The following is a 26,859-nucleotide window of genomic DNA, read 5'->3' as shown; positions in this document are numbered from 1 at the left end:
TTGACTATAACATGCAATTCTGGTCTGCTTAAAAGCTGCAAAGTGGAACTTAAGAAGGCACAGTGAAACGTAGCAAGGGTAGCCAAAAACACAAGGATTAGCTAAATACACCAACATTTTCACCCCAGAAAGAAGGCAATCTGGGTGAAATACCAACCAATATATTACAAAAACAAGAGTAGCATGGAAAGCATTATCAGAGAGTGAACGCTTACTGTTTCTCCAAAGTAGAGGATATCACATCAATTTATCAGATGCATCAGAGCAGAAGACAGCTACTTCTTCATGCAACGTCTTGTCAAACCACAGAAATCACTGCCACAGCACATTGTAGATGCTGAAAACTTCACAGGTTAAATTTTTTAAAGCAAAATTAACAGAAGACAGTTTAATCAAAAGCTACTTAACACGAAAGTACTGTTCTAACTATACATTACTTGAAGCTGGCAGAGTGTGCTGAGGAAATAGCCCTATATGCTACTCAAGCCTTCTTCCCTGTGTATGTGTTACTGGCTACTGTCAGGGGTAAAGTTTTAAGCTGGCAGACCTTCAGTCTGTCACAGTGCTACCATCCCTGTGTTTTTATCCAGAATAACATACAAATTAGTACTTACCTGCAGAATTAATAAAACTGGACAACAGAGTACCAAGGAATATAGTGCACAAACCTGTAGGTAGTTCTGGACTGCAGACAACTCTGACAAAATGTGAGTCTGTGGTGAGTATCAGGGAACTGTGAAGGGCAGCTGCTCCCTGAGAGACAGGGAGCCCCACACAACAGCCAGCAGGACAAGGACCTCGCTAGCCAGCACCCAGCCCCACTGTACACACACATACACACAAAACAAACAGGACAGGCCTAGGGGTGGTATCTGCATTCAGCTAAGAGTCCAGATAATAAACCAGCTTCCAGGAGATGAGGCAGGTCTGAGATTGAATTAAAAAGTTAACCTGCAGCTCAGAAGTAGGTCCAGTGACCCAAGGAGTAAGCAAAGCTAGACACAATTCAGGTAGATACTTAACAGAGTCCATGGGGGCTAAACAGGGACAAGGCTAGATTCTAACTCAACTGAACCTAGAACTCAGCTAGGGCTGAGCTTAAATAGAGCTCCTGGGCCCATGGGCAGAGGATGTGGGTGGAGGCCCCAGGTGCAGCTGGTCAGGTCCATTAAGACCAGTTAGTGCCCTCAGGGCCCCGGCCCTGGAAACAGAACTGTTCAGGTATGTTGTCCCTAAATCAGTCCTGCAGAGTCATCTGGATTAGACCTCTGCAACAGGCACGGCATCACTCCAGGCTAGGGAAGGTTAGCCACATCACTGATGCTGAGCGTAAGTTAAGCCCTCCACAAACCAAAAGTTCTAGGAATTACACTGCAAAGACACCTATGCCGCTTTTTAAGGGAAGATTGGATCTGACCAGGCCTATCTTGGCTAGCCCTGCCTCCCCTGTAGTAGAAATGTGACGCTGAGGCATTAGAGCTGGCTCCTTGTGCGATTACAAAGCATGGATTAAAGCATCTACCTTGCAAAGCCTCCCTTGCACTTACCAGCTTGGACTCCGGTATGACAAAGTGACCAGCCTGCTCCCAGACTAGATATGACCTAGGGAAGAAGCTATATGCTGCACTGATGTGGTGCTGTGCCTGCGAACCCAGCTGAACACAAGCCAACCACTGCTAATGCCTTTGTATTTGTAATACAGACGATCAGATAAATCACCCACAGCGTTGTTAGTTGGCAGTATCTGAAAGAGAAAAGTCTTGAACAACACGAGTTTAATGCAGAAACTCTTGAATTCTAATTGTGGTTTTGACAATGACTTCCTCATTTCATCTTTCTTGGCCCTGGTTCTGTAGATAGTATCTACCTGCCTGATTGACACTGAACATAAGTTAACATTTGTAAGCTTGCTGAACACAGATAGTTTAAGTGTTAATACCATTTTACATGAAGTAAGGCCAGAAGGAACTATGATTTCATCTTCTGACACCCATTATACAGGCCCATTGCATTTATTCTAAATATTTCCTGTCAGGTGTTCCTGACCTCTGGTGGACAGCAGTTTGCCCCCAGTTTCTATTTTTATTGGAAATCTTGGCCCTGACTTCACTGCATGATTGTGCATGAGCAGTATAAAGCATGAGTGCAGAATGATTGTGTTGTGCCTGGCTGGTAAACACTACGCCTGGGAAGACATGGCTAATTTTGCATGCACCGACCCGGCATTTTTGGATGCTTCAAGTCTACTGCACTTTTGCAGTAAGCCATGTGGTACCAGAGGGCGTGAAGTGCACACCTCTTCCCTGCACCTGAAAGAAAGAGTCCTGCTTAGCTAAAGAAATTTGGCACCACTGTTATTTGCAGACTCAATGACTTGGGAGAGTCAAATATTTCTGTTCCTTAAAGACCTCACTGACATGCTACGGGTAGGGACTGAGGGTGCCAACAGGTGTTAATGGCCCTGACCAGCCTCACCTGAGGCCTCCACCCACACACCTGGACCATGGGTCCAGGAGCTCCATTTAAGCTCAGGCCTGGCCAGACAATTGTTCCTTATCTAAGTTGTATTATAGGTGTGTTTGTTTTGAGTTTTGGTTCCGGCCTTGTTTCTTGGTTGGACCTGGTTTCTAGATGAACATTAGACTTGTCTCTAGCCTTGTTTTGGGCCTTATCTCCTGCTGTTCTTCACTTCCCTCTCTGGATGGACCCTAGACCTGCTTTGTGCTCTTGCTGTGACTGTTGATGGAGCCTGTTCCCAGCACCCAGCTCTGCCTGTCCTGCTGCAGGACTGTGCCTCTGTTGGTGAGGATACTACCTGTGGTATACCGTGGCCACCGTTGGTTCCTAGCTCATCTCACCTCAGGAAGCAGCACTGTCCTGTTTGCTTGCTGACAGAGGAAAAAGATAGCTCAAGGTGCCATACCGCCAAGGAATTGAGATTTGCTTGGGTATTTGCAATCTGCAAGCCATAATGCCTGTTGCAGAAGAGGCAAAAAAAGTTCTCAGATTCCTGAGTCTCGTGGATGAAAAGTTCTGTACTTGTAATGGTTTTGGATATGGTTGGGGGCAAATGTACAGATAACTAGATAAATGTTACTTCAGATCACTAACTAGTAAAGACCAGAAGCAAGTATAAAATGGAACAACAACAACAAAATCTTTCTGATCCCTATAGCCCAGAGGCATGACACCTGAGGATAATTTGTACAGCTGTCTCAAAACAGAGTTTGATGTACATCGGCATTTTAAGAGCACTGAAAATAATCTTTTCAGCAACAACCGCCATGAGAATAGCTTACCTAACTTTAGCCTTGATAATTTATTTCAACTGATAAATATTTGAAATATCTTTACAAAAACAAGCATCCTCAACAACAAAAAATTCAGAAACAAATTACGGAGATTGATAAAACTACCTACCTGCTTGAATTTTTCTTCAAGTTAGCAGCTCTGCTCTTGAGTATCTTGACTTTAATGTCTTCCCCTGTTTGTCATCAATCTGCCAGGGAGGGATGACATAGTGTCAGGCATAAGTGTAACCTGAATGACATTAAAATGCTAATGACTTTTAAGAATGGGTCATAAAAGAGAAGTCACCAGAGAAATTCTGTAAAGGTCATAAACACTTCAAGGTAAAAAGATGAAGGAACAGCAGTGAGAATGTTAAGATTTGAAGGTGCAAATAATGAACTATTACAGTAGCTATTAAAGAAAACAGAACTTCAGAGCATTTTATACCAATAAGTAACACTACAGTATTTATAAAAAAAAGAGAAAAGTCTGTACACATAAAGCTCATTGTTGAGTTCTTTTGTGTGTTAGTACATCTTGTCCTGGTTTCAGCTGGAATAGAGTTAATTTTCTAGTAGCTGGTATAGTGTTATGTTTCGGATTCGGTATGAGAATAGTGTTGATAACACACTGGTGTCTTCAGTTGTTGCTAAGTAGTGTTTAGACTGAATCAAGGATTTTTCAGCTTCTCATGCCCAGCCAACAAGAAGGCTGGAGGGGCACAAGAAGTTGGGAGGGGACACAGCAAGGGCAGCTGACCCAAACTGGCCAAAGGGGTATTCCATACCATGTGACATCATGCCCAGTATATAAGCTGGGGGGAGTTGGCCTGGGGGATCGCTGCTCAGGGACTAACTGGGCATTGGTCAGCAAGTGGTGAGTAATTGCATTGTGCATCACTTGTTTTGTATATTCCAATTATTTTATTATTATTGTTGTCATTTTATTATTGTTGTTGTTATCATTATTGTTTTCTTCCTTTCTGTCCTATTAAACTGCTCTTATCTCAACCCAGGAGTTTTACCTTTTTCCTTCTGAATCTCTTCTGCATCCCACTGGGTCGGGGGCGGGTGGGGGAGTGAGCGGCTGCATGGTGCTTAGTCGCTGGCTGGGTTAAACCACAACAATCTCCATGAGATGTTCTGTTTAGTTTTGCAATGCGAGTTTCTTATTGCTTTCCTAAACAGTATGCACTCATGGTACATACTTCCCTAAATTACAAGGGTTGGCGAAGTACCTTCCTGAAATATCTTGCCTGTATCCAAAAGAAGTAACAGCCCATTTATGCAGTTAGCCGATTTTTCTAGTCACCGGTGAAACTAGAAACTAGATGACTTTCAGCTGTTAGTGTAGTTGCAACATGTTTGTGTGTAAAATCAGTAAATACATTAAGTTTCTACAGTTGGAGCTGTTAAAACAGTATGATCGCTGGGCGGGAGGGGGAGCTTTTCCTGAGCAGAATCCCAAAAGAATACAAATTGGCTGGGGAAAAGCACATCAAGAGTGACTATAAAGCTTGCGTCAATAACTCATAGAACAGTTGCTTTTCCATTAGAGACTTAAACGTCAGCGACTGCAACAAAAATTATGGATTTCCCAGGTATATTAAAAAATGTAAAAAGGCTTTAGAGTTTTCTGCTATAAAGGACTTATTCCCTATTTTCTGGAAGAAATCTGTCCACCTCTGCTATGTATTTTTTTATTATTGGAAAAAATGTGTATTGTAACAGCCATGTCCCAAATATGTAAATGACATAATGATCAAATGGCGCAAAACAGAGTTTTCCCAATGCTGAAGCAAACTTAATTTTAAGGAATATAACCTATTAAAGGAAAAAATGAGTAATTTCTGTTGAAGGCAGTTTGACACGAGCAGCAAGAAAAAAATGTTCCAGCGAATTTGTTTGGAAGTGGTTTTGTTTTACTTGTTCAAGCACTGAGGTCTCTCTGACTGTTTTCTTCATGTTAGGAGACTGACTTTTAAAAAAGGGATTTTGGTATATGAAATACTTGAAACTCGGGTCAAGATGTATGGGGCAAAAAGCGTATGAGAAATACATGAGTAACTGCAGAAAACTGAGAGAAAAGCTGACAGCATTAACTTTCTCACCAGTGCCTGGCATCAGATACACTCTCCTTCCTTATACCACGCACCAGCATTCAGAGACTTGTGCGGTTCTTTTTTTGCAAGAAGGTGAGGATGAAAGTTTGACTGAATGCCTCCTGGAAAGCCCTATACACTGTATTCAACAGAGACATTGCAGAAAACGTAACAAAAAATTGCAAAAAATATTGACAGCTGTAGACATGATACTGGGTTTGACATTTCTGATTCTAAAAAGTGGAACTTTTTTTTTTTTTTCCAAGTATTTACTTCCTTTTCTGATGCATTTTGAAACTCGAATAGAAAAATACCGAGTATTTTTTTGCTAGATATGGAACTGTAATTGTAGACAAAAGAAATATTGCTGTTCTAGCACTAAGCTGAAGTAGCTACTGAAACGCTTAAAGAACAAAAGAGATCGAGGTATTTTATTGTCTAGCCCAATTAAAGCTCCTTAGGTTTTGGTTGCGTGCACCCACAGCGCTAAAAATACGTTTTTGTTGGAACAGGGGCAGCAGCGAGCGATCCCGGGGGGTTCCGACGCCTTACACCGACAGCCGACGAGCCGGTTCCCCGCCCAGCCATCCGCCCCGCCGCGCCGTACCGCCCGGTCTGCTCCGGACCGGGTAAACGCCGACAACCGGCGCCCCTCGGCCTCCTCAGCCCCCCGCCGGCGGCGGCGGAGGCGGAGGAGGAGGGGCGGCCCGCCCGCTAACGGCCGTCTCCTGACGCCATCCGCAGGCGCCGCGGCGTGGCCCGGCGGCCCCGGCCGTGGCCGGGACCGCAGTGACGGCGGGGGCCGCCCCGAACTCCGCCCCTGCGCCGCGGCGGGGGGCGCCGCGCGGCACCACGCGCTGCCCGCTCGCCGCCTGAGGGAGCCGCCGCCGCCGCTTCCCGCCTCCCGCGCCCAGCCCTGCCCTATGGCTTCCCCGGCGGCGGCGGGGCCCGGCGCCGCGCTGCCCCCGGGCGCGACCCGGCGCGATTTCTACTGGCTGCGTTCCTTCATCGCCGGAGGTGGGTGCTCTCTTGCGGGCCTGCCGCGGGAGGGGAGCAGGGGAGCCGGGCCGGGGGCGGCGCGGCGGAGGTCGCTTCCGTGTCAGTGGCCCCGGTGCAGCTGCTGTCCGGAGGGTCGTCCCCTGGGGAGGCGGGGGGCTCGCTTTTTCCCTTTTTTTTTTGCCCCCTTTTTCCCCAATGTGCTAACGCAGGTGAGTCGGTACAGGCGCGTGTGTGAGGAGCAGCGAAGAGCCCCGGGTAGTCGCTGGTTAAGGAGCCCAGACCCTCGCTGGGGCGCTCGGGGAAGGCGGGTTATCCGTGTCCCGACACTGTCGCGACTGCTGTTGTCCAGATTGAGGTGTCGTGAAGCGGGGACGACACGGGACGGCAGCCTAGCGAACACAACCCCACGTTATTAACCTCTTGGAGAAAAAGCCCGGTTATTCTTCCTGTAGGGTGTCGTCCCAGCTGCCTGCTTTGCAAGGGGGTAGGAAGATATTCTGTTTAAAAATTCAAAAGTTTTCGCGTCCCGCCGCACTCGCTGTAGGATCCCGCTCCCCCAAGTAGCGCGGGGTGCGGTGCAGCCGGCTCTTCCGGGGCGAGCGGCGAGGGCTGTTTTCCGCAGAAGGGAGGGAGGAAGCGGGGCGGAGAACTCGCTTCAGTAACTTTCTCGGAAGGCTTCCGCCGTGGGTTCAGCAGCTGAGAGAGAGGGTGGCCCGGGTGTTTGTAATCAGGAAAAGTAGCTTAGGCGTTTCATTAAGGCTTTAACGGTTTTGTAACGTGCTTCCAATAGAGGCTGTTTACTCGTCGTCAGGGCTTTTTCCAGTTCCTAACCGAGTTTCTCCCTCCCCTATTCCATTTACAAATGCATTAGAAAAATCCCTTTTTTATCTGCCGACCTAAAGAACTTTGGCATCCCGTCACTTTTCTGTTTCCCCTCTTGGAAAGGTGTTGCAGGATGTTGTGCCAAAACAACTACTGCACCGCTGGATCGAGTAAAGATTTTGCTGCAAGCTCATAACCACCATTACAAACATCTAGGTAAGATGGCTGCTGTGTGTCTAATTTTTGGTTTTAAATGCAATGTGTATGGTTTGGGTATGTTGATTTACTCAGCCATGTGGCTGATTAAAAAAAAGGCGCTAATCAGACAGAAGGTCAGATCTGTCTGGTCAGTCTCTGTGCCGTGTTTTGTTAGCGTTTAAAAAGAAAAACAAAGCCCTGCACGAGTAAGTTGCGGTAGTGGTTGATGTGTTAGAGACAGAGATGTCAGAATAATCCTCAATAAGGCGTATAAGAGCTAGGCTTGGTCTTCCCCTTACTGAAGCCAGCAGGAGATTGGTAAAATTCTTATTTTGTGTAAAAACTGTCACCGCTGGTAACTGCTGCAGTCTGCTACAGTGATTGCCAGTTCCCAGAGGCTGTAGGAATCGGTGCTTTTCAGAACTTGGTAGCCCTCACGGGGGCTGCTGATTACAAGACAGTGACTGACAAATCCCGCAAGACTCATGTGCGCTTACGCTCACAGACAGCAGCGCGGTTGACATGAATTGAAGGTAGAAGTGGATTTGTGCTTGCCGTAAGGTGCAGGTGATCTGTATTCCGGCATCTGTGGTGCATCATGGTGAGAGAATAAACTCTCAGTTGTCAGCATGTTCAGAACTGTTCTCTGTAGGGCTGTAACAGTGCCCTCTTGTGCATAGTATTTGAGTTTATGTCATATGTTCTTGAAATATGTCATAACTTATGTTCCAAAATTTAAGTGTGTTATAATTGTCAAGAAAAAAAAATGAGTTGGTTAATTTTACATGTAATAAAACTTCGGAATTTTTAACTTAGGCACTAAAGATCATTTTTTTTAAAGGCTGGAAAAATAAATCTTGAACCAAAATTCAATGACTATCTATTCACTTCACTGTACCAAAAAGGCAAGCACATGTAATGAGGTGTTTTGGTAACACAGTCATATAAGTGTGCACTCAAATCTGTAGTCTAAGAATTGAAGGCTGAAATAATTGGTTTGACTGACATTTTAAATCCTTATTTTCTGTTTGCTTTGTACTGTGCCATAATTGGCAAGTAAAATCTTATATTCTTCCCTATTTAGGTTGTTAGATATGATGTGCTTATTCGAAATGTGTCTGACTTGAATGCATGTCTTTGTTACATGTAGGCAAAAAAGAAAATTACATGGATGAGATACCTGTAAGTGCAGGGAAGCAGTGGATTAGTTCATCAAAGTCCTCACTAAGTGTTTTTACTGCCCTTGCTCTGTGGCGTTCATGCCACATGGATCTTGGAGCATGTGTTTTAAGAAATAAGAACAGTAACTACTCAGTGCAGGGTAAAGAAAAATTCTAATCATGGCATAAGTATTTTCAGAGGCATGTAATAAGCATGACATCTTAAAAATACATTTAATATTGTATTCTTAGAACTCCAGAAACTAATTAATATTTGTTTTATTTAAACTTCAAATGAAAGTTTGTCAACTACTCTTTTTTCTGCCTGAAAGTAAGATAAATGTGTAAGCCTTTTTCATGTTCAGCTCTTATATTATTAACTAGTTGCGTATGAATGAAAACTGTTTAACTGTTGCAGTTTATTCCTTTACAACAACAAAACAAGCCAATTTCGTAGCAATTGTGCGTAACTAATAATATGTTTATAATAAAACTGTAGGTTTTGCCCAAACTTTGTGTGATCTTGCATTGTTTCCCACCTATTAAAAGGGAATAGGATTGCTTCTTGTTGCAACAACTCTGGGACAAGAAGTGTGAGATGTTTAAGTTGTAAGTAATGAGAGTCTTAAACTTGCTTACTTAATTTCCTCAGTGATGGCATTTAACCCGTAATTTAGCATGTAGCAATATTAGATTGTTTTCCCATGGTTTAAAAGCATTTATTTATTTATTTTGAATTGACTGAATTGCAAGTCGACCAGTTTCCATCCTTCTGTTGCTAGTATTAGCTTCTGTGGGTGGATAGTATCATCGGCAATAGGATTGCTTGCAGTCCAGGCAAGTCATCGGGCCTGAATGCATGAATTCAGAAAGAGGTCCACCGAGTGTGGGAGGTGAGAAAGCTGATAAAACTATACCTTAAACCTCCTCCTTCTGGAAATGTTTGGGCATCGAAAGGGGATTTTCCACTCTCCATAGTTATATGAGCAGCATGATCCGGCCTTAGTTCTATGCATACTTTCTTACTGTCAGTAATATTTGCTTGATTTTTTTTTTTCCCCCTCCCTCCAGTGTAATTGTTAAATACCTCTTTTTGTATTGCTGGCAGGAGTGTTTTCTACATTGTGTGCTGTCCCCAAAAAGGAAGGTTACCTTGGGCTGTATAAAGGAAATGGGGCAATGATGATTAGAATCTTTCCATATGGCGCAATTCAGTTTATGGCATTTGACCAATATAAAAAGGTAGTTGAATTTATTTTGTTTTCCTTTTCTTTTTTTCTGCCTACAAAGAATACAGATTCTTGAAGTGATCGAAACTAACACTGAAACTTTTGTATCTTCTTAATTAGCTGCATGTCTTTTGGGTAGAGGCAACAGTGAAACTTTTAGCAGTGTTGCTTAAGGAAAAAATTCCCACTGATTTTTGTACCTTTGTATTGTTGAGAATAATAGTGGGTTGTTTTTTTAATGAAAGAAGAAGGTAATCTCAAGTCTGCTGCTATTTGTATGGCTATAAGCTAGCCCTTTGTGAATAATATAGGATAAATGTAAAATGGAGATTCTTTATTATATTGTGTTGGGATTCTTAGTACTTGATGGGTGGAATAACTTAAACTTGAAAGTCTGTCTGGATATGACTGTTATATTTGACCTGATGAACGACTATGTCAGGCTCTAGATAAAAATGACCTGGAAGAAAAAATGCTCATTTCAGGGTCCCGCAAGGTTTTCAAATTCCTTTCTGCTCTCATGGATTTACTCTTTCATAATAAATACATAATAAATCCCTGCAACATCTTTTGGGGGTCAGGTGTTAGCATGAACATGTTTTTAAACATTGCTTATATGTGGTGAAAGATACCATTTTACTGTTAGCAATAAGGAATTCTGTGTTTGAAAGGTCAGATTTAGTACCCAGTGAAGTAAATTGCATGATCTTTACTGAAGACAGTGAGATTGAAATTGTGATTGCCTTCCCTAAAGAGCAAATTTCAGAAGGCTAATACAAAGAAATAGCTGTAATGAGTTTCATATGTTCTTTTTTTGTGTGGTATAATCATAAATGCTGTTGATCTATGCTTGTTTTATGTTGTGTTGAATAAAAGACTGCATGCCATGCTTTATAATGAAATGATTTATGAATCTGCAAATTTCAAGAAACTGTTTAGCATCGTAGCAGTTTCTTTTATGTATTAATTGACAACAAACATTCAAGATGTTTTGCAGGAATGTGTAAAAGGAAAAAAATCTTAAAGAAGGAAGATATGAAATGATAATCTTTCTGGCAGAAACTGCTTCTTAAATAGTCTCAGTTATTTGATAAAAGCCTGGAAACTAATTTTTAACTTCCTTCCAGGATGTAACGTAACTTAAGAAGTTCTTGCTCTCAAATGCTTGTCCGATTTCTCTCTCTCTTTTTTTTTTTTTTTAATCCAGTTAAAGTCTTAAAAATATCTTTATAGGAGTACATTTCACGTGCTGTGCATGGAAGAAAAATTTACTCTTCTCAAATGTGTAATTTTTCAACTTTGCTCAGTGTCCTTTGCTCCCTATCATGCAACAAGGATAGTATTCCGTTTGCCTTGTTTGACACACATTAAAGATAACTAAATAAACAATTAATCTAGTTTCTGAAGTAAACACTACAAATACTTTCAACTAATCGTTCTGCCTTGTTAGTAGAATTTTAGCACTTTCATGTTTTTAATAAGAAATTGGTAACAGCAGCAATGTTCAGAAAATTCTTTTAATAGTAATTAAGTGCTCTGGTTTGAATTTGTAGTGTTGTAAACTTCTTGGAAACAGCTACAGAGTTTGCATTAATGTGCTAATAAACTGTGTGATGTACTTCCCTGTATTTTTCAGATATACGATTATCGTAAATGTTCTATATTTTGTAGGTAATAAAGAAGCAACTTGGGATTTCAGGGCACGTGCATCGATTAATGGCTGGATCCATGGCAGGTATGGTTTTGTACTTGGATTTCAGACATCCCTTTTGCTGAAAAGTTAATATTTGTTTAAAGAATGATTTGATGTGTTTTCAGGTCAAACTGTTGCAAATTTGTATTAAGCAAAAATACTAGTAAATGGTTAATGTAACATAGTTGCCTAATTGAAAACTGCTTGTCTAACAGTATTCTTTAAAATACCTTTCTTCAAGCATTGAATTCTGTGCTATGTTGTAAAGTGCAGTTTTTATAGTGTTTATTATGGCTTTTAAAAAATGAAAAATCCAGTGTCATCAGATGAAGTATAAAGATGCAGGGTTTTGTAGAATTGGCTCATCAGCCTGCCTGCCATTGCCACTAGGTTGAATATAAGCCCATAGAAATAGAGCAAACTGCAGCTCCTTAAATGGGTGAATTCTTTGGATTTGCCAGGAATGTCTATACTTTTCAACATCCAATGCAGGATTGTCACGATGATACTCTTTAGATCATATGTGTTAATGTTAAAAACCAACATTTATCAGTTAGTGCAATAGCAGTAGAAAAGCCCATTTGTAAACTGCCAGTATATAGTATGATTATACATTTCTATTTTCCTCTTGTTAGTCATTCAGCCAAAAGTAGCCAAGAAAAAACAGGGAAAGGTAAGTAATAGTGGACTGATTTTTAATTGAGGTGATTCTTCATGTGCTTTTACTTTGTAAAACAGGCTTAATACTGTCTAGTGACAGTCCTTAAATAGTTATGACATGAGTATTAATATTTAGCTTCTTTTGGAATAAAAATACTGTGGTTTGTTAATACTGCCTTTAGTTAAACTAGAAGACCTTCTGAAAGTATTTTGGCTTTGCATGCCATCAGAGGAAAAGGAAAGAGAATGAAATGAAACAATTCAAAGATCCTGAAAACTAGCAAAACCCATTTGGCAAGATATGTCCCAGAACTTGGCTGATTTTCTATCTGAAAGAAGTGGAAAAAAATACATAGATTTTTTTTTTTTTTTTCTTTCTCCATGCACTCCCCTCCCCTGGCTTTAACTGTACTAAAGAACACTTTTTTTCTTTTCCCCACCAGAAGCTTATTATTACCTTTTTTTCAGGAGCCTTGTCAGAGACCTGGAACCTGACTTGTGAGGCACTGTTAAAACATTGAATAATCAGCTTAACTCTGTCAGTGTTGAACATGCTGGAGTTCTTTGTTCAGATAAATTAACAGCATCTGGCATTGTTTTAAGCACCTTACTGGTTAAATCTGTTTTGTGCGGTTAGAGTAATAGAAATAAAATTAATATACAGTACTGTCTGGAAACCATGATCAAATGAAAAGCTTTGTGTGGTGCATTTCAGTACAATATACTCAATAGTCTGGTATTGAGAACCCCAAAACTGAGTAGATGAGCTAGACTTCGGTGTGCAGTGAAATGAATATAGCAGTCAGGTATAGAAATACTATCACATGTGAGTGTCTTACTATTTGTTTACTAGGTGGCATTAACTGCTTTTTGGGATATTAATTAGATAAATAAGAGGGGAGCGTTTATATTGAGTATGCCAAGAAGATGTAGAGAAGGAAGGGGGCACTAAGAAGAGCATAGTGTTTGAAATCTGATACAGAAGTTCTCTAGGTTTGCAAACAAAGTAAGACTTTTAAAAGCAATTGGTAATATTACTTGCTTTAACTCCTGTGGCTTAGTTTCTTGTTGGCTCCAGTAAGGGGTATTATTCTGTTTCTTCCGAGTTTAAATGACTAAAGGAAACGGTGTGCTACATGAACCCCAATGGCGGTGGAGAGGGGTCTTCACAGTTTCCTGGAACCCAATATTACGCAGTTGAAAATGGATAACCCTTGTTTCCCTTTCCTTTTTTTTCCCCTCTACACCATCTAGCCACACAGCTGTCTGCTTTCACTTCTATGTACACTACCGATAGTTAAATGTTGCTTATGTCAGTGTTTCCAACATTACTAGCAGTCAACAGACCTGAGTCAGCTTCAAAGTGGTGGGAAACATTTGAGCATCTTCTGTAACTGATAAACAGGATCAAAAGCATATCCACAGGGAAAAACAAGGCAATGAGGATGGGGGTAGTGGAGTGAGAGAAAAGAAAAACCTATTGTAATGCATACATTTAAGGAGGCCAAGCTAAAGTTACTGGGGAAACTTTAACTCTGAATTTCCTGAGTCTTGTGTGATTCAAATTTCAGCTGTAACACCTCATTAACAGATAAATGGTGTATGACTTCTTCTAAGGAAAAACAGAGCTGGGTCTAAGATAGAGAAATCATAGAGGTTAGTGGGGTTTGGGAAACAAAATGATCAAATAACACCTGTATCACAGGATGATTTTGCAAATCTAAATCTTATTTTAGTTTTCTAGTTGAAAAATCTGAATTAAAGCACAGAAATGTGTATTTCCTCCCCTGCACTTGATTAACTTAAAAATAAAAACTCCCAAAAGACTAGATGTTATCTAGAATAAACTCAAGTTCTACGAAACTAATACGGAAAGCATATTTTTGTTTTTATCTTTTTACTTCTAGTAAAAGTGATTGGAGAATAGTACTGATCTTGGATGATACTGCCTGTCTCAATTTTAAATAGTATGTAATTATTAGTTATATATTTGAGTCAACATTTTAAAAGAATCTGTGCTCTTTATTTCTTCAGGTGCAAGTCAGAAAGAAACAATTATATATTGGAGGTCTAGAAATATTAGGACTTGTTAATTAGGCAGTTCCTTAACCTGTCCGATAAATGCTCTTTGTCATGAGCTATTTCTCTGTTTGTATAGTTCCTGAAGCTTTGTTTTGTTCAGAAGATGCCTCCTTGATGAATTAATCTTTATACTACTTAAGGAGCATATCTTCTGCAGTTCAAGGCTGTGACTTGTGCTTATCACTTTTTGAACTGTATACCTCTGAATCACCTGGTAGTACTTAATTTGATCTATTGATAAACTACAAAGAGCATGATACAGAAATCATAAAAACTTGCATATCAGATATGTTTGCAGTACCTAATCTTTGTAAATGTATTTCACTTTTTTTTTTCTTGCTCCAGATAGTTTTTTATTTTCAAAGAAAGAAAATTACTTGGAATGGAGGAATAATAGGGAAATTGGGAGACAGAGATAAATCCCTATACAGCTAATCTCATTATTAACTCCCAAAGCCTGGGAAGCAAATCAAGGACAGTCTAATTCCTCTTACGCTTCATTGGCGCTAAGTCTCAGTAAAGGTCTGTGTAACTCAGTATCTTGTCCCCAAGAGTGGTCAAAGGTGCTTGAGGACAATTATGGTAAGTGAAGAATGGTCTTTCCCCGACTTCCTTGACTTCTGAGTCAGCATTTGCAATGAAAAAGTCTGCTGTTTTTGAAGAAGTGGTTCCTTAAAGGAGGGAGGAGCTACATTGCCCCATTATGATTATTTCAGATCAGACACTGGGAATTGCAGTAAGTATCTCTTAACTGTTGAGATACTTCCTAATTCTGTCCTGTTTAACCAACCGTGGGAGAGATTTTTGGCTCAGCTCTCGTTATTTGGGATGGACTTTGCTTCCTCAAGACAGGGAATTGGCCTTAATATGCTGTGGTCTGACTTCTGATAACACATAATATTTAGGGAGTAGAGATGAGATTAGTAATTTTGTAGACTCAGCACAATGACTTTGTGTCCCAAAGCTGGCTGCCATTTCTCCCAGAAAGAATAGTGTCTCTCCTGATCCCCAAAGGAAATCTTGATCCCTTGTATGTACCTTTTGCTTATATGAACAGTAAGCAGTAACATGCCTCTCCCAGTTGTTTCAAGAAAGCATATTTTGTGGCTGATGTTAGAAATCCCATTTTTTTCAGAATTCATGGCTACTTTTAAGAAAAAGTAAAAAAAAAAAAAAAAAAATTACCCTATTTAAATCCTTACTACATATGGTTTCTTGCAGTTCCATCTGTTTGGGTTTTGTTTTTTTTTTAATTGTACTATTTTGGGACTGTGTTCACTAGGTAGTGCATTCACCAAGCTCTTCGTTGGTCTGTTTGCTGGTCTTTGTTCAGAGAATATTCCTGGATACATATCGGAGCATGATTGGAAAGAGAAGGGGGATAAAGTTGTCCGGTTTCTGAAGTGGGATGACTTTCCTGTGAACTCAAGCTCTGTAAAAGCTTTTTTCTCTTTGTTTTATTTTTTTTTAAACTGCTTGAATTCATCCATTTTAGAATATTTCTGGACATCTCAGGCAATCCATTAGGAAAAGGCTGTAGTCTTGAGGGATTGCATTTAATAATGTACGTCAGTGGAAACAGTCCTAAAGTTGCTTTGGTGTTTTGCAGCTTCCAACTTTTGAACCCTATGGGTGAGACAACACCAGAAATCGACAGCAGATGTCTGCTTTTTGTTCAGAGGAATCATCCAAAATCTCTGAAAGAGATGTTTTTGTTTTCTAAAATACATTACTGGTAGGATATTCCAGAAGGCCACAAACTTTACTCTCAGTTGACAGTTGACCAGTGTCAGCTTTTTTGATAGCTCACTTATGGCGTTCATTTTTTTTTTTCCTCCCCATCTAACCCTGATATCTTCTGTCAGATCATTCAGCTTACTCAAGTTGCTTTTTTTTCCTCTCCAGACATAAAAGTTATGAAGAGTTTGTTTGCTGCAGTTGTGTTGTGTTTGGGTTTTGTTGTGGTGGTTTGGTTTTTTTTTTTGGTTTTGTTTTGTTTTCTTTTTCCCTCCCTCTTGTGGTTTTCTCTTGACCTAATGGAAAGGAGGGGAAATGCTACACCTACAAAAAGAGATATCATTAAAAGACTATTAAAACTTAAGAGGAAGTGGCAGTTTCCTGCCAGCATAAAAAGTGTGCTTATCTTCTGTAGGACCAATTTTTAAAGGTGATGTTTAGCTAAATCAGAGCGGCTACTAGAAAACATCAGTCACGAAGGTTTTTGTTTTCTTTTTCTCCTTTTCCCAGTTTGTTTTTTTTTTTTTTTTTTTTAGTGGTGGTGGTATACCACCAGAAAATGACCTCTGTTCTTAGTAAACATTTTTATCTATTCCCTCCAAATCGTTTGTCAGCATATGAGTGGTTTACCTCAAAAACTAGCAGTAGGAAAGAATTCATTATTCAGGGAACTGTTAGAGGAGTTGTTCTCTGTACTGGAGTTCTGTTTCCAAAATTACAAGTTGGTCAGCATCTAATCAAGTTTTGAAGCAGTTCATAACTGGATGAATCCTAAGATTTGATTTTTTTGGCATCTTAAGTCTAGAAATAGCTTTTTTGGTCAGAGTTTTAAAACAGAAGTGCTGGTATAACACGAACTATTAAAATGCAGTAATGCAACGCAGTTAAGTACTCTTCATTGGTATGATCCTGTCTTTATTTTAAATGTCATTAGAATATATTTAGTATTTTCAGGTGCAGTAGATAGATACATGTATCTATATCCAGTAATCACATCAAATTCTGACACACTGTTTTTGAAATTAAACATGTACATTTGGTGGATTGTTTTTTATTTTTTTTTAAAGGTATGGTAGGATTAGGTTTCATCATTGCAATCCAGTAAAGCTGATGTGCTTGACTAGCCTGATGCTAATGAGCCATGGACTTAAATGAAATTGCTCATGTGAATACAGTTAGGCCCATAAACCTTTGGAAAATCAAGGCCTAGGTGTGCAGCTTCAGTGAACACCAAGTATAAACATAAATAGTGTGTTGCTGAAGTTAGTGTTCCTATTTGCTGATTACAAGTGACTTCAAGTGTTTCTTTAACAAAATCATTTGTATATGCTATTATACTCACTGCCACAAAAGGAAATTCTAATTTTCAAAATAATCCTAGAATCAGATAAGGTGTAGGTGAGTTTTGTTTGCTTGTTTTGTTTTTGTTTTTAATAAAGGTATTACAGCAGTGATTTGTACTTACCCTCTTGATATGGTTAGAGTTCGTCTGGCGTTCCAAGTAAAAGGGGAACACAAGTACATGGGAATTATCCATGCATTCAAGATGATTTACACAAAGGTATTTTTTCTTTTAATCTTCAGTCCTGTCAAAGCAAAATATGCTCTTTAAAGAATGTTGCACTGCATTGAAAATAGTGGCTTGGTGGAAATTAACATGACTTCATTGTGTGCACATTGGATTTTTTTAATGTAAAAAAAAAATCTGGATGCTTTCTTCTACTTAGGGTGCTAAGATATAGCTAAGACTCATTTAAGTGGGAGGTCAAAAACACCAGAGAAAAGTTGCTTTTCAAGAACAACTAGTAATGATATAAAAAAATTTGGGGAGGAGGGATATGTATAATGTAGAAATGTCTCCTAGAATATGGTGGTGGATGTAGATTTTTCTCCTTTTCACTTCTTTATCTCCTATGGAGCCAGACAGTTGTCCCCTCAATTCTTCAGGCACAAGAAATGGAACTTGATGTTAGCTCCTTGGTGCTAGATGATGCTAGTCAGATTGCTGTCACGTGAATCTGTATGAACAGTCGCATAACTTGTGAAGACATTTGTTGTATTTCTTGCCACAAATGTACTTGTATTTTTCTTTCAAAGGAAGGTGGTTTTAGTGGGTTCTACAGAGGGCTGATGCCAACTGTTGTAGGAATGGCGCCATATGCGGGTAAGTTAAAAACAGAATGTGGCGGTCCTTCAGCAGTTATGTGCGCTACTAAATTTACATAGTATATTTGCATACCCTAGTTAATTAGCTTCTGTTAAAATCAAGGATTCTGTTTTTTACTGACTGGAGAGGGGAAGCCTGTAGAAGCATTTGCAACTCTTCAATCTTAATCTAGAACTGATCAGTGTGTGTTAAAGCATATTCAACAGGCAAAGCCTAGCTTTTCTGAAACTTGGAGTTGAGAGGGAGAGAGGTAAAGTAGTGGCTCTTTCTCTTCTGCTTCCCAGTTTTCCCACAAGAAAGCATGTATGAGATTTCTCTCAAACAGGTAGATCCATGAGAGAGCAGAGCACTCCAGAGATGGAGACTTAGAGCCTCTGTATTGGCTCCATCTCCTGGTCACTTTTATGTACATACTTGCACAAGCTAAAGCAGTGGGTGATGTGGGATGGAGGAACATCAGAACTGCCCGGCTAAACTACACTAATGTTTAAAAGATGAGGGCCATTTCTTCAGTTAAAAAGTTCTCAGGAATTACTCTTAATAGCAAGCCAGTAATTTAAACCCCACAGTCTAGCTTATTTAAAGCATTCTTTTAATGTTAATTATAAACGCTAATTCATTTGGACAGAAGTTACTGTAGAAGTTCAAAATATTATTTGTCTATTTCTTTCTGCTTAAGAAAAACTTCTAAAAGATTTGGAAAATAGTTTCATTTTGTAATTGCAGCTTTTTGTTTATGATGATGATGCATCAACAAATAGTTTGCTTTTTTATGAAAGTACATAAAATTAAATTTCCTTTTAGGTTTTTCATTTTTTACCTTTGGTACCTTAAAGAGCATTGGACTTGCTCAAGCACCTAACTTGCTTGGACGGCCTTCATTAGATAATCCCGATGTCTTAGTTTTGAAAACACATGTAAATCTGCTGTGTGGTGGCATAGCTGGAGCAATAGCTCAGACGATATCGTAAGTTTGGGTATTGTGTTTTTGTTTTTGTTTTTTTTTCTCTATAGCTATTCATTCTAAAGAAACTTTTATCTGAGAATATGATTTTATGGAAGTCTAGTTATTAGTAAGGTTTTAAAATCAGGTTAATCAGTCACTGGAATTCAGTTATTTCCTATTGTTTAATTTACTAAATATCTATTTAATCTTCAGGGTCTTTAAAGATACATGCATTGAGTTAATTAAACAAATTCAGACAAATCTCCTAAAATCAGTTGGAATCTTGTTTGGTAAGCTATGAAATTTTGACCATGAACATAATTTGCAGAATTGTATTATTCCAATTTATTTTCAAAACAATGTAACCTGTGAAGCCATAGAATTACAAAAAACCACCCCCCCCCCCAAGTCTTAGATATTGTATTTGGCGTTGATTTTTTATTATTATTTTGCCTGCTTTCTCATTCTCATGCTGCCCTTGTCATATTTTATGTTGTCCATAAAATAAAATAATTTAATGGACTTATATGGCATCAATTTTTCACTAAATCACTGCATTACAAACGTCATTTTCTATTAATCCTTAAACTGTTAATTTTATTTTTGATTTAGGTGTCTTCTCCCTCCAGCGTTTTACAGACTGTTTTATACTCTCATCTGATCTTCATGTGTCTTCCTTACTCGTGCCAAATGGAATATATTAAGAGATCTGATTTGCTGGTTTTGGTTGTATAGGGGAAGTCTCCCTTTTTGGAGAACTTTCAGCTGTGTTGAGAATCTGAGCCGGATTCCTGACTCACTGAAAAGGGAGCTTGGAGGTTGCACATGGACATCTTTGTATTCTTTTTTAAACAATATTCATATAGTCATCACACATCTGGTTGAACTGCTGTTCAAATATCTCCTCTGTAGATATCCCCTTGATGTAACACGTAGGCGAATGCAGTTAGGAGCGGTTCTCCCAGACTCTGAAAAGTGCCTGTAAGTATTTTCTTTTTATCTGTAGTGACTGAATTCTTAGATGTCTGAGCAAAGTTAAATTCTTAGTTTTAAAGTTTTAAAAAAACCAAAACACCCCCCCACCAAACTATTATGTTGTTGATTTCTTCATTCTTTTAATGAGTAAGTTTCCACACAGACAAAACCTGCCATTACACTCTGGCGTTAAAAAAATAACTGGAATCACAATGGCACTTTTGTTAGTAATACTGTGTTTGTATTAGTAACATATTTTTTTGTATTTTAACTCAACTTGCCATGTATTTCTTTAATATCAGCAGGATTCTTAAGAGACAGACTGCATGCTTCTACTGAAATGAGATGTTTCTAAGTGTTTTTTAATGGTGCAGAATCTCTTCCATAAGATGATTTTGCATAATACTGTTTTATTTGACCTTTCTTGCATTTACGGTAATGTCACACACCCCACATGTAGTTGGGGTTCCTCCAGTAGAAGTGCAAGTACCATAATATCCTTAAAATCATAGTATTAAATCAGCTCTCATCTTAAAAAACTTTCTGAATTTCAAATTGCCTGAACCAAATTCAATTCCAGGACAGTTTTATCTTGGCTACTTTCAATCTTGTGGAATTGTATATGTTTGAATCCAGTGATTTAGTGTGAACCTCCTGCGTGGTGAATTGGATCTTACTAACAGCAGTCTGTCTTAGTGACCTTTCATAAGCAACCTAGATGTTGCTTACTGTGAAAGTTGCTGTTCTGTTTTCCTTAGCAGCCTTAATGGTTTTTTTTGCTTGGCTATTTTCTGCTCCAGATACTTTTAAAATAAAAATGTGTTGATTGTTCTTGGGGTTTTACTTTCTGCATTTGTGAGAACTACTTCTACAGACATTAGGCTTCCCAATTTAAAAATATTATTGTGACCATGTTTGGAGAGAGCTGTGCCTTGAAGGAGAGTCGACATATGTCTTTAGAGGATGAGAGGATAAAAGCTTTGAGGCACATGGAAGATGTTCTTAAAGAGCAATGTCTTTAATAGCTTGGAAATACTGAGCACCTTACAGATATTTACATTGTTTTGCATTTAACATCCATTTGCTCAGTTTCATTATAAGTATGTGAGGAAAATCATTCTCCTTGCCTATACACTGCAAATTCTGCTTTTAATAAGGTCAAATATTATATACTTAACAAATTCTAGAATTTCTCTTTTGAGAGAAAATAGTAGGTCTTTGTCATGGTGGAGGAAGCTATACTCATGCAAGATGTCAAATACAGAGCTAAACATAAATATTATATGCAGAGCTTTAGAAGGACGGGTAGTATGATCGAGTGCTTAAAGAAAGAGAATGGGATACAAGCCTAAATACTGATCTTTAATGCAAAAAGTGTGTGCTAAGTTGGGCAAATTATGTTTCTGTTACTCTGTATTACATTTGTAAGAAGAATTGATGCTTCTCAACTCCTTCCTGCCAGATAGGCAAGAGAATATGCATAGCCATTCTGGTGTAAAATGTCTTAATATGTCTTTTAGGGCAGGTGTTTTCAGACTGAAACTTTTTTAGATGGGATTGCACTGTCTTCTTCCCAATTCCCAGCCATTGTGCCCAAATTTCTTGCAGAAACTCAGACTGTCTTCTGAGTCCTAAGACTATAATGCTTTGTTATATGGACCAAGTAAAGCAAGTGTCTTGTATTTAAAGAAAGTGATTTTGACTATTGAATATGTGTATCCAATAATGATTTGAGTTCTTATTTTTTCCAGTACAATGGTGCAGACACTGAAATATGTATACCAACAACATGGAATACGAAGAGGATTATACCGTGGTTTATCTCTAAATTATATTCGTTGTATTCCTTCCCAGGCTGTGGCTTTTACCACATATGAACTTATGAAACAATTCTTGCACCTCAACTAATTTTTGTAAAACTACACTATCAGTCCTCAAATTCTATTGGTGAGTAAATTACTTGAAGTTTAAAAAAAAGCTATCTGTTACTGTGGAACTGCTGCTGTCTGACATTTTTATTTGCCAAAATGTGGTTTATTTCCTGGAGTCAAACCAGGAGACAGATCAAAATAAACACTAGTTAGCTATAAACATTTTTTTTGCACTTGAGCTTCTAGGCTTCATTAGATTAATGTTAAGAATTACACAGTTTTAAAATTACACCCACTTTTTATACGGGTTTCAAGCTGTTAGTTATTTAGCTTTATCACCATTCCAGGAGTTACACGCATGGTTATACTGCTTTTTAAGCTAGTAGTTAGACATCTGTTCTTCTTTACAAATTAAATTGAATAAACTGATTTGAACAAAATGCAATGATTTTCATATTCAAATACTTGCCAGCTCTGTAGAAGCTGAACTCATCAGACTACAACTTATGCAAAAAAAGAATGAAAAGATGCTTAAGTTTTCTGTATGCAAGAACAATGCATATATCTTCAGATTGGTACATATGAAAGTCTCTTCAACCACTTCAATAAAAAATGACAGGATATATTTAATATTATTAGAAATCTTGCAATTTGGAAACCAGTTTCTTGGCATACATTCTATTCTAAAAAAAGCTGTCATCTACACAAATAAAATCGGGGGAACTTTTACAGTGAGAAGTGCTAGAAAAGATCTCCTTAAGGCAGTTAGCCTGGGCCAATTCTTACAAAGCATTTCTGTACCTTTTCTGTGGAGCTGAATGTTCTCGATTCAGTTTATTGAAGGCTGAGTATTTTATGTACTTTCCAGTACTAGCTTGTGTAAAAAAGTTTGTCTCTACCTTAAAACATGGTGACAAACGATTGCATGCTGCTGCATTTACTTATTTAGGCATATGGACCATATTCAACCTCTCGCACAAGAAAAGAGAATGAAGATTGTATTGGAGTCTGTAGATGTGTATATGTACTGTTTCTAAAGTATGGTATGCAATAGGCTATTACATGTTTTCTTCCTCCTGCAATTCCTTTTGTAGAGGGAATTATTTTCCAGACTTGTTTATACATGATTTGCATTGGTACTCTTGATTTTACTCACTTGATTCAGGAAACTGTAAAGCATTTACTTTACATGATGTAAGTTATTTATTTAATGTAAATATTTTAGCAGTGTCTTTTAGAGAATTGGTAATGGTTATGTTAAGTGATGGATGGTAAGATCCATTTGCTTAATTTTGACAAAGTTGACAAACTGGATTTTGAGTTATGTATTCAATACCAACTTTTGTGGCTCAATTTTTTTTTTCTTTTGTTTCTTAAAAATATGTATTTCTTTGATATTTAACAATGTAGCTATGGACAGAGAATGAGATGTATTTGAATTTATTTTATTAAAAATTTTGAACTAATGTCTTTGCGTGATTTGTATGTGTTGCAGCCAGAAAGAATGCATGTCTCTGGAATTATCTGTATGCTTGCCCTTCTATGTAAATCTGCATAACACTGTCATTCTTAATTAAGAGACAACAAATAAGATTCTTCACTTGTTCTTTAGTTTCACTTAAAGGAAAACTAACCAATATCACAGTGAATTTTTATCTTCTAAAGTCCTTGCAATAGAGCTAAATCCATCTTATAAAAGAAAAAAAAAAGTGCAATTTTTCATTCTTGTATTGTTTTACTGTGTGAGCAAATAAGCATCTTCTCAGGTGCCAGTTCTTTGCTGTGTTAATACTGATAAGGATGTTTAAATTTAGAGTTTTGAATCTTAATTTTACTAAAAGTGATATATTTAAGGAACTTGTAGATTTGAGCTGTGTCAAGAAAATTTAAGCAGTTCTTATGCAGAATAAAGCAGAATCCAGCATATTCTCTTGAGAGGAAAACAGCAGTAAAAAGTGCCCCCTAAATAACTGAGTAGGATATTGAATGTGAAAAATAGACCTACTGGATGAAACTGTGCTGTATTTTCAGGATTAGTTTTTCAAAATAAAATTTAAAAGTGTATGAGCAATTTTAAATTTGGAAGTATTTAATACTTTTGAGCAAGGTCTATGAAAGAAAAATACTTTTGTCCAGGGGCTAGATGGGAGGAGACTGGAGTTTGTAATTTTTTTTTTTAGTAGCTATTTCTAATTCTTTCTGGAAAGCTTATTCAGGTATTTCTTATTCAGTTAGAACATAGAATTTATTTAGAATATCTGACTACTGTAATGGAAACATGGAACTTAATTGTAAATCCTGTTTCTCCAGTGACAGCCCTATGAAAACTGGGTTTATTTTCATTTTGAACTACTGAGGGATTTATTCCCTTGTATTTTCTTCAGTATACTTTCTTTTCAGTATTTTCAGTGTACTGAACAAGGAACATCTAATTTTAGCCAGTAAAAAGTACCAGGATTAGGCCCCAGCCAAGCTCATTCCTGTGCCTTAATCACATACTTTCCAATTTTTTTTTGTTTACTTTTTCAGCAAATGGAAGGGGCCTGAATATCTGTTTTTGTCTTTATTTCGTAAAAATTCATATCATAATAATCTAATAACTAATAGTTCTATCCAGTGAAGTAATTACTTTTGTGAAGAACTGGTTATGTAGCCTTGGATAATATGTTTAAACTCTGTTAGACCCACCTATTTCCAATACTCTTTGACATAAAAATAGAAAAGAAAGCCTCGCCTTTTTAGGACTCTTTCAGGTGAGACAGCCTCATACAGGCTTATCTGTGATACGTCTTGAAAATCTCAGTCTCGGGGGGGTTGTTTCCAGTGATTAAATATTGTGTCTTTAAAATAAACTCCGTATTTCATCTCTACATTCTTAAAATTGAAAACTTTGCCTGCTGTAACTAAGGCATTTAAGTATGACCAATATTGTATTTGCAGTCATTACACAGAAAAGTCTCATGTATTTGAACCATTTTTTTTACACTGATTAATTCCAATGTCGCTTTTTATTTATTTCGTTATTAATATTTTCCAGATGTCTTTTGTTGTTCATTTAAATGAGCTGAGACCTCAAGATGGACAAATTCTATTGACACTCTTCAAATTCTTCCCCTCCTTCCCTGAAAAAGGGGCATGCAAGGCACTTGTAATAAGTCGTCTTTTATGTTTGCAACTCAAAACAACTATATTTGTTCAATTTCAACAGGTATACAAGGAAAGATCTCTGTGTTTGGTCCTTAACTGTGTCTTTATTCTGTGCAGTTAGCATGAGTGAGTCTATTCAACTTAGAGATCTCTGCTTTGGTGACATGAGTGACATGCTGCCCCCTGAGCATCCTGAGTGGATCTCAGGATGCTTTGTGCTGGTCTGAGTTAGGTTTCCCATCCTCTCACTCTCCTTTACACTCCCATTGGTAGGATCTGACCTGTTCTTTTATCATGGTGCTAGCACAGTTGCATAGTAAATCAGTTCAGGAAGCTGATGGCTTTTCTTGTAGCTAATTTTTACTGGTTTATTCTGCTGTTTAACTGTACCTTTGGGTGCTGTTTGACATTTTGCTTCATCCAGGGTAGAGAGGCTGGATACCATGTTGCTTCCACTGATCTGGTGAAAGGTTTAACCCACCAAAAGAAATGAATGGATTTTATTGGCATCCCCTTACTGAACCAGCTCACGCTGTGGCCACACACTTGCTAGATGTGATGCAAGGTAAATTTCATATCAGATTTAGCTTTAGGAATAAACTTGCTACCTGGGGCGGCAGCAGGCCAAGTATATATTACTGAGTCAGTTGCTGGGGAAGAAGCAGCTGTGGGTTCCCCTCATAGATTTCTCCGATTAAATCTGTGGCCTAAAAAATGGTGGCATATAAAGCATGTTAACTCTAAGTATAGATAGCTAACTCTCTGTGTGTCACAGGATTGGAAGGAACAGATTTTATTTTCTTGTGATAAATTTTTGACAATAAATTCCTGATTTTACACAGTTAAAACTTGATGGGGAATGCTGATGTATCTTAAAATTGTAGGAACATTTTTCTTAGCCACTAATGCCGGAAAGAATTAAAAGAGCCATAGTCTAAACACTTTAGTGCAGCTTTTGGTACCAAAGTAAGGTTTGGTATTTTTCTGGATTTCACAGACTCTGTAGAGATTCCCCAGACAGCCTGGATTTTAGCTAACATCAAAAAAATATTTAAAGCATGTTTTGTACTTTTATAACCATATTCTGTTAGGATACTTCTTTTTTAGCACATGAGGTATATAGGCAACATGAAAGAGACTACAGGACATGAGATTATCAAGTGTACAAAGTAAAAGTATTTATGTAATCTCTTTAATACCATACCAAATTAGATGATTGCGTTTAATAGTATTGACAAATAACTAATAAATTACAAGTAAGCTTATATTAGGGGTTCTGCAATGGAAAGTGACATTGATGAAGTTTACTGCATGTATTTCAGGACTATCCCAAAGAAAACTAAAGGGGCTAATTTAAGTATGTTCTCACCTTTCAAAATTCAAGCTTTGATCCTTCTGTTGGGATGTCTAACCATTGGCCAAAACTGTTGTCTTTTCAGGACTAGAGCCTCGTACCGTTTCCCAATGTTTGGCTACATTAAAGAGATACAAGACCAAACTCTTAATACATCATTTCCCTGACATTGAAACTACAGCACAGTCATACTGATATATTAAGAATAGATGTAATACCTGTGTCCTTCAATCTTTGCTAGAAGTAATGGTCTCAGATCCAGAATGCTTTGCTGAAGTAGTGGGTTTGTGGGGGGGGGGGGGGGAAGGCAGAGAAAGGAAATCTGTGTATCTGAAACTTCTGTATCACCTCAGAAAGCCTCTCTTGGTCAGTGAACAGCACTGAATGTAACAAGTTCTCGTCAGAGAAAAAGTTCGACTCTCAGGCA

At 38.4% G+C, this 26,859-nt stretch overlaps 1 protein-coding gene across 6 annotated transcripts; it reads left to right on the top strand.

Moving 5' to 3' along the window:
• Positions 1 to 5,614: 5,614 nt before the first annotated feature.
• Positions 5,615 to 25,011, top strand: SLC25A16 (solute carrier family 25 member 16). 6 transcript variants are annotated; one of them, XM_075025330.1, is made up of 10 exons: positions 5,615 to 6,409; positions 7,337 to 7,429; positions 9,680 to 9,813; positions 11,472 to 11,535; positions 17,412 to 17,533; positions 18,070 to 18,136; positions 18,944 to 19,106; positions 19,998 to 20,066; positions 21,812 to 22,007; positions 24,969 to 25,011. In XM_075025330.1, the coding sequence occupies exons 1-9, from the start codon at positions 6,316 to 6,318 to the stop codon at positions 21,966 to 21,968; spliced, it is 963 nt and encodes a 320-aa protein (XP_074881431.1). In that variant the 5' UTR covers positions 5,615 to 6,315; the 3' UTR covers positions 21,969 to 22,007; positions 24,969 to 25,011. The 6 variants fall into 6 exon arrangements, 5 of the variants coding, with proteins under 5 accessions (XP_074881431.1, XP_074881433.1, XP_074881430.1 ...); XR_012650063.1 differs by lacking the exon at positions 24,969 to 25,011 and having other exon boundaries at positions 19,698 to 20,066; positions 21,812 to 21,916; XM_075025332.1 differs by lacking the exons at positions 9,680 to 9,813; positions 24,969 to 25,011 and adding an exon at positions 12,129 to 12,166 and having other exon boundaries at positions 21,812 to 23,489.
• The last annotated feature ends 1,848 nt before the right edge of the window (positions 25,012 to 26,859 follow it).

This window comes from Buteo buteo, chromosome 4, assembly GCF_964188355.1.
Source record: "Buteo buteo chromosome 4, bButBut1.hap1.1, whole genome shotgun sequence".
Lineage (NCBI taxonomy): Eukaryota > Metazoa > Chordata > Aves > Accipitriformes > Accipitridae > Buteo > Buteo buteo.
Note: the sequence above shows the minus strand (reverse complement) of the source record. Positions and strands in the feature narration are given on the sequence as shown.

Excerpts from the sequence above, each read along its gene's own strand:
- SLC25A16 (XM_075025330.1), top strand. The coding sequence starts at position 6,316 with ATGGCTTCCCCGGCGGCGGCGGGGCCCGGCGCCGCGCTGCCCCCGGGC. Across the intron at positions 17,534-18,069 it reads TCAAGATGATTTACACAAAG|GAAGGTGGTTTTAGTGGGTT; the intron begins GTATTTTTTCTT and ends TTTCTTTCAAAG. Across the intron at positions 19,107-19,997 it reads GCAATAGCTCAGACGATATC|ATATCCCCTTGATGTAACAC; the intron begins GTAAGTTTGGGT and ends TCTCCTCTGTAG.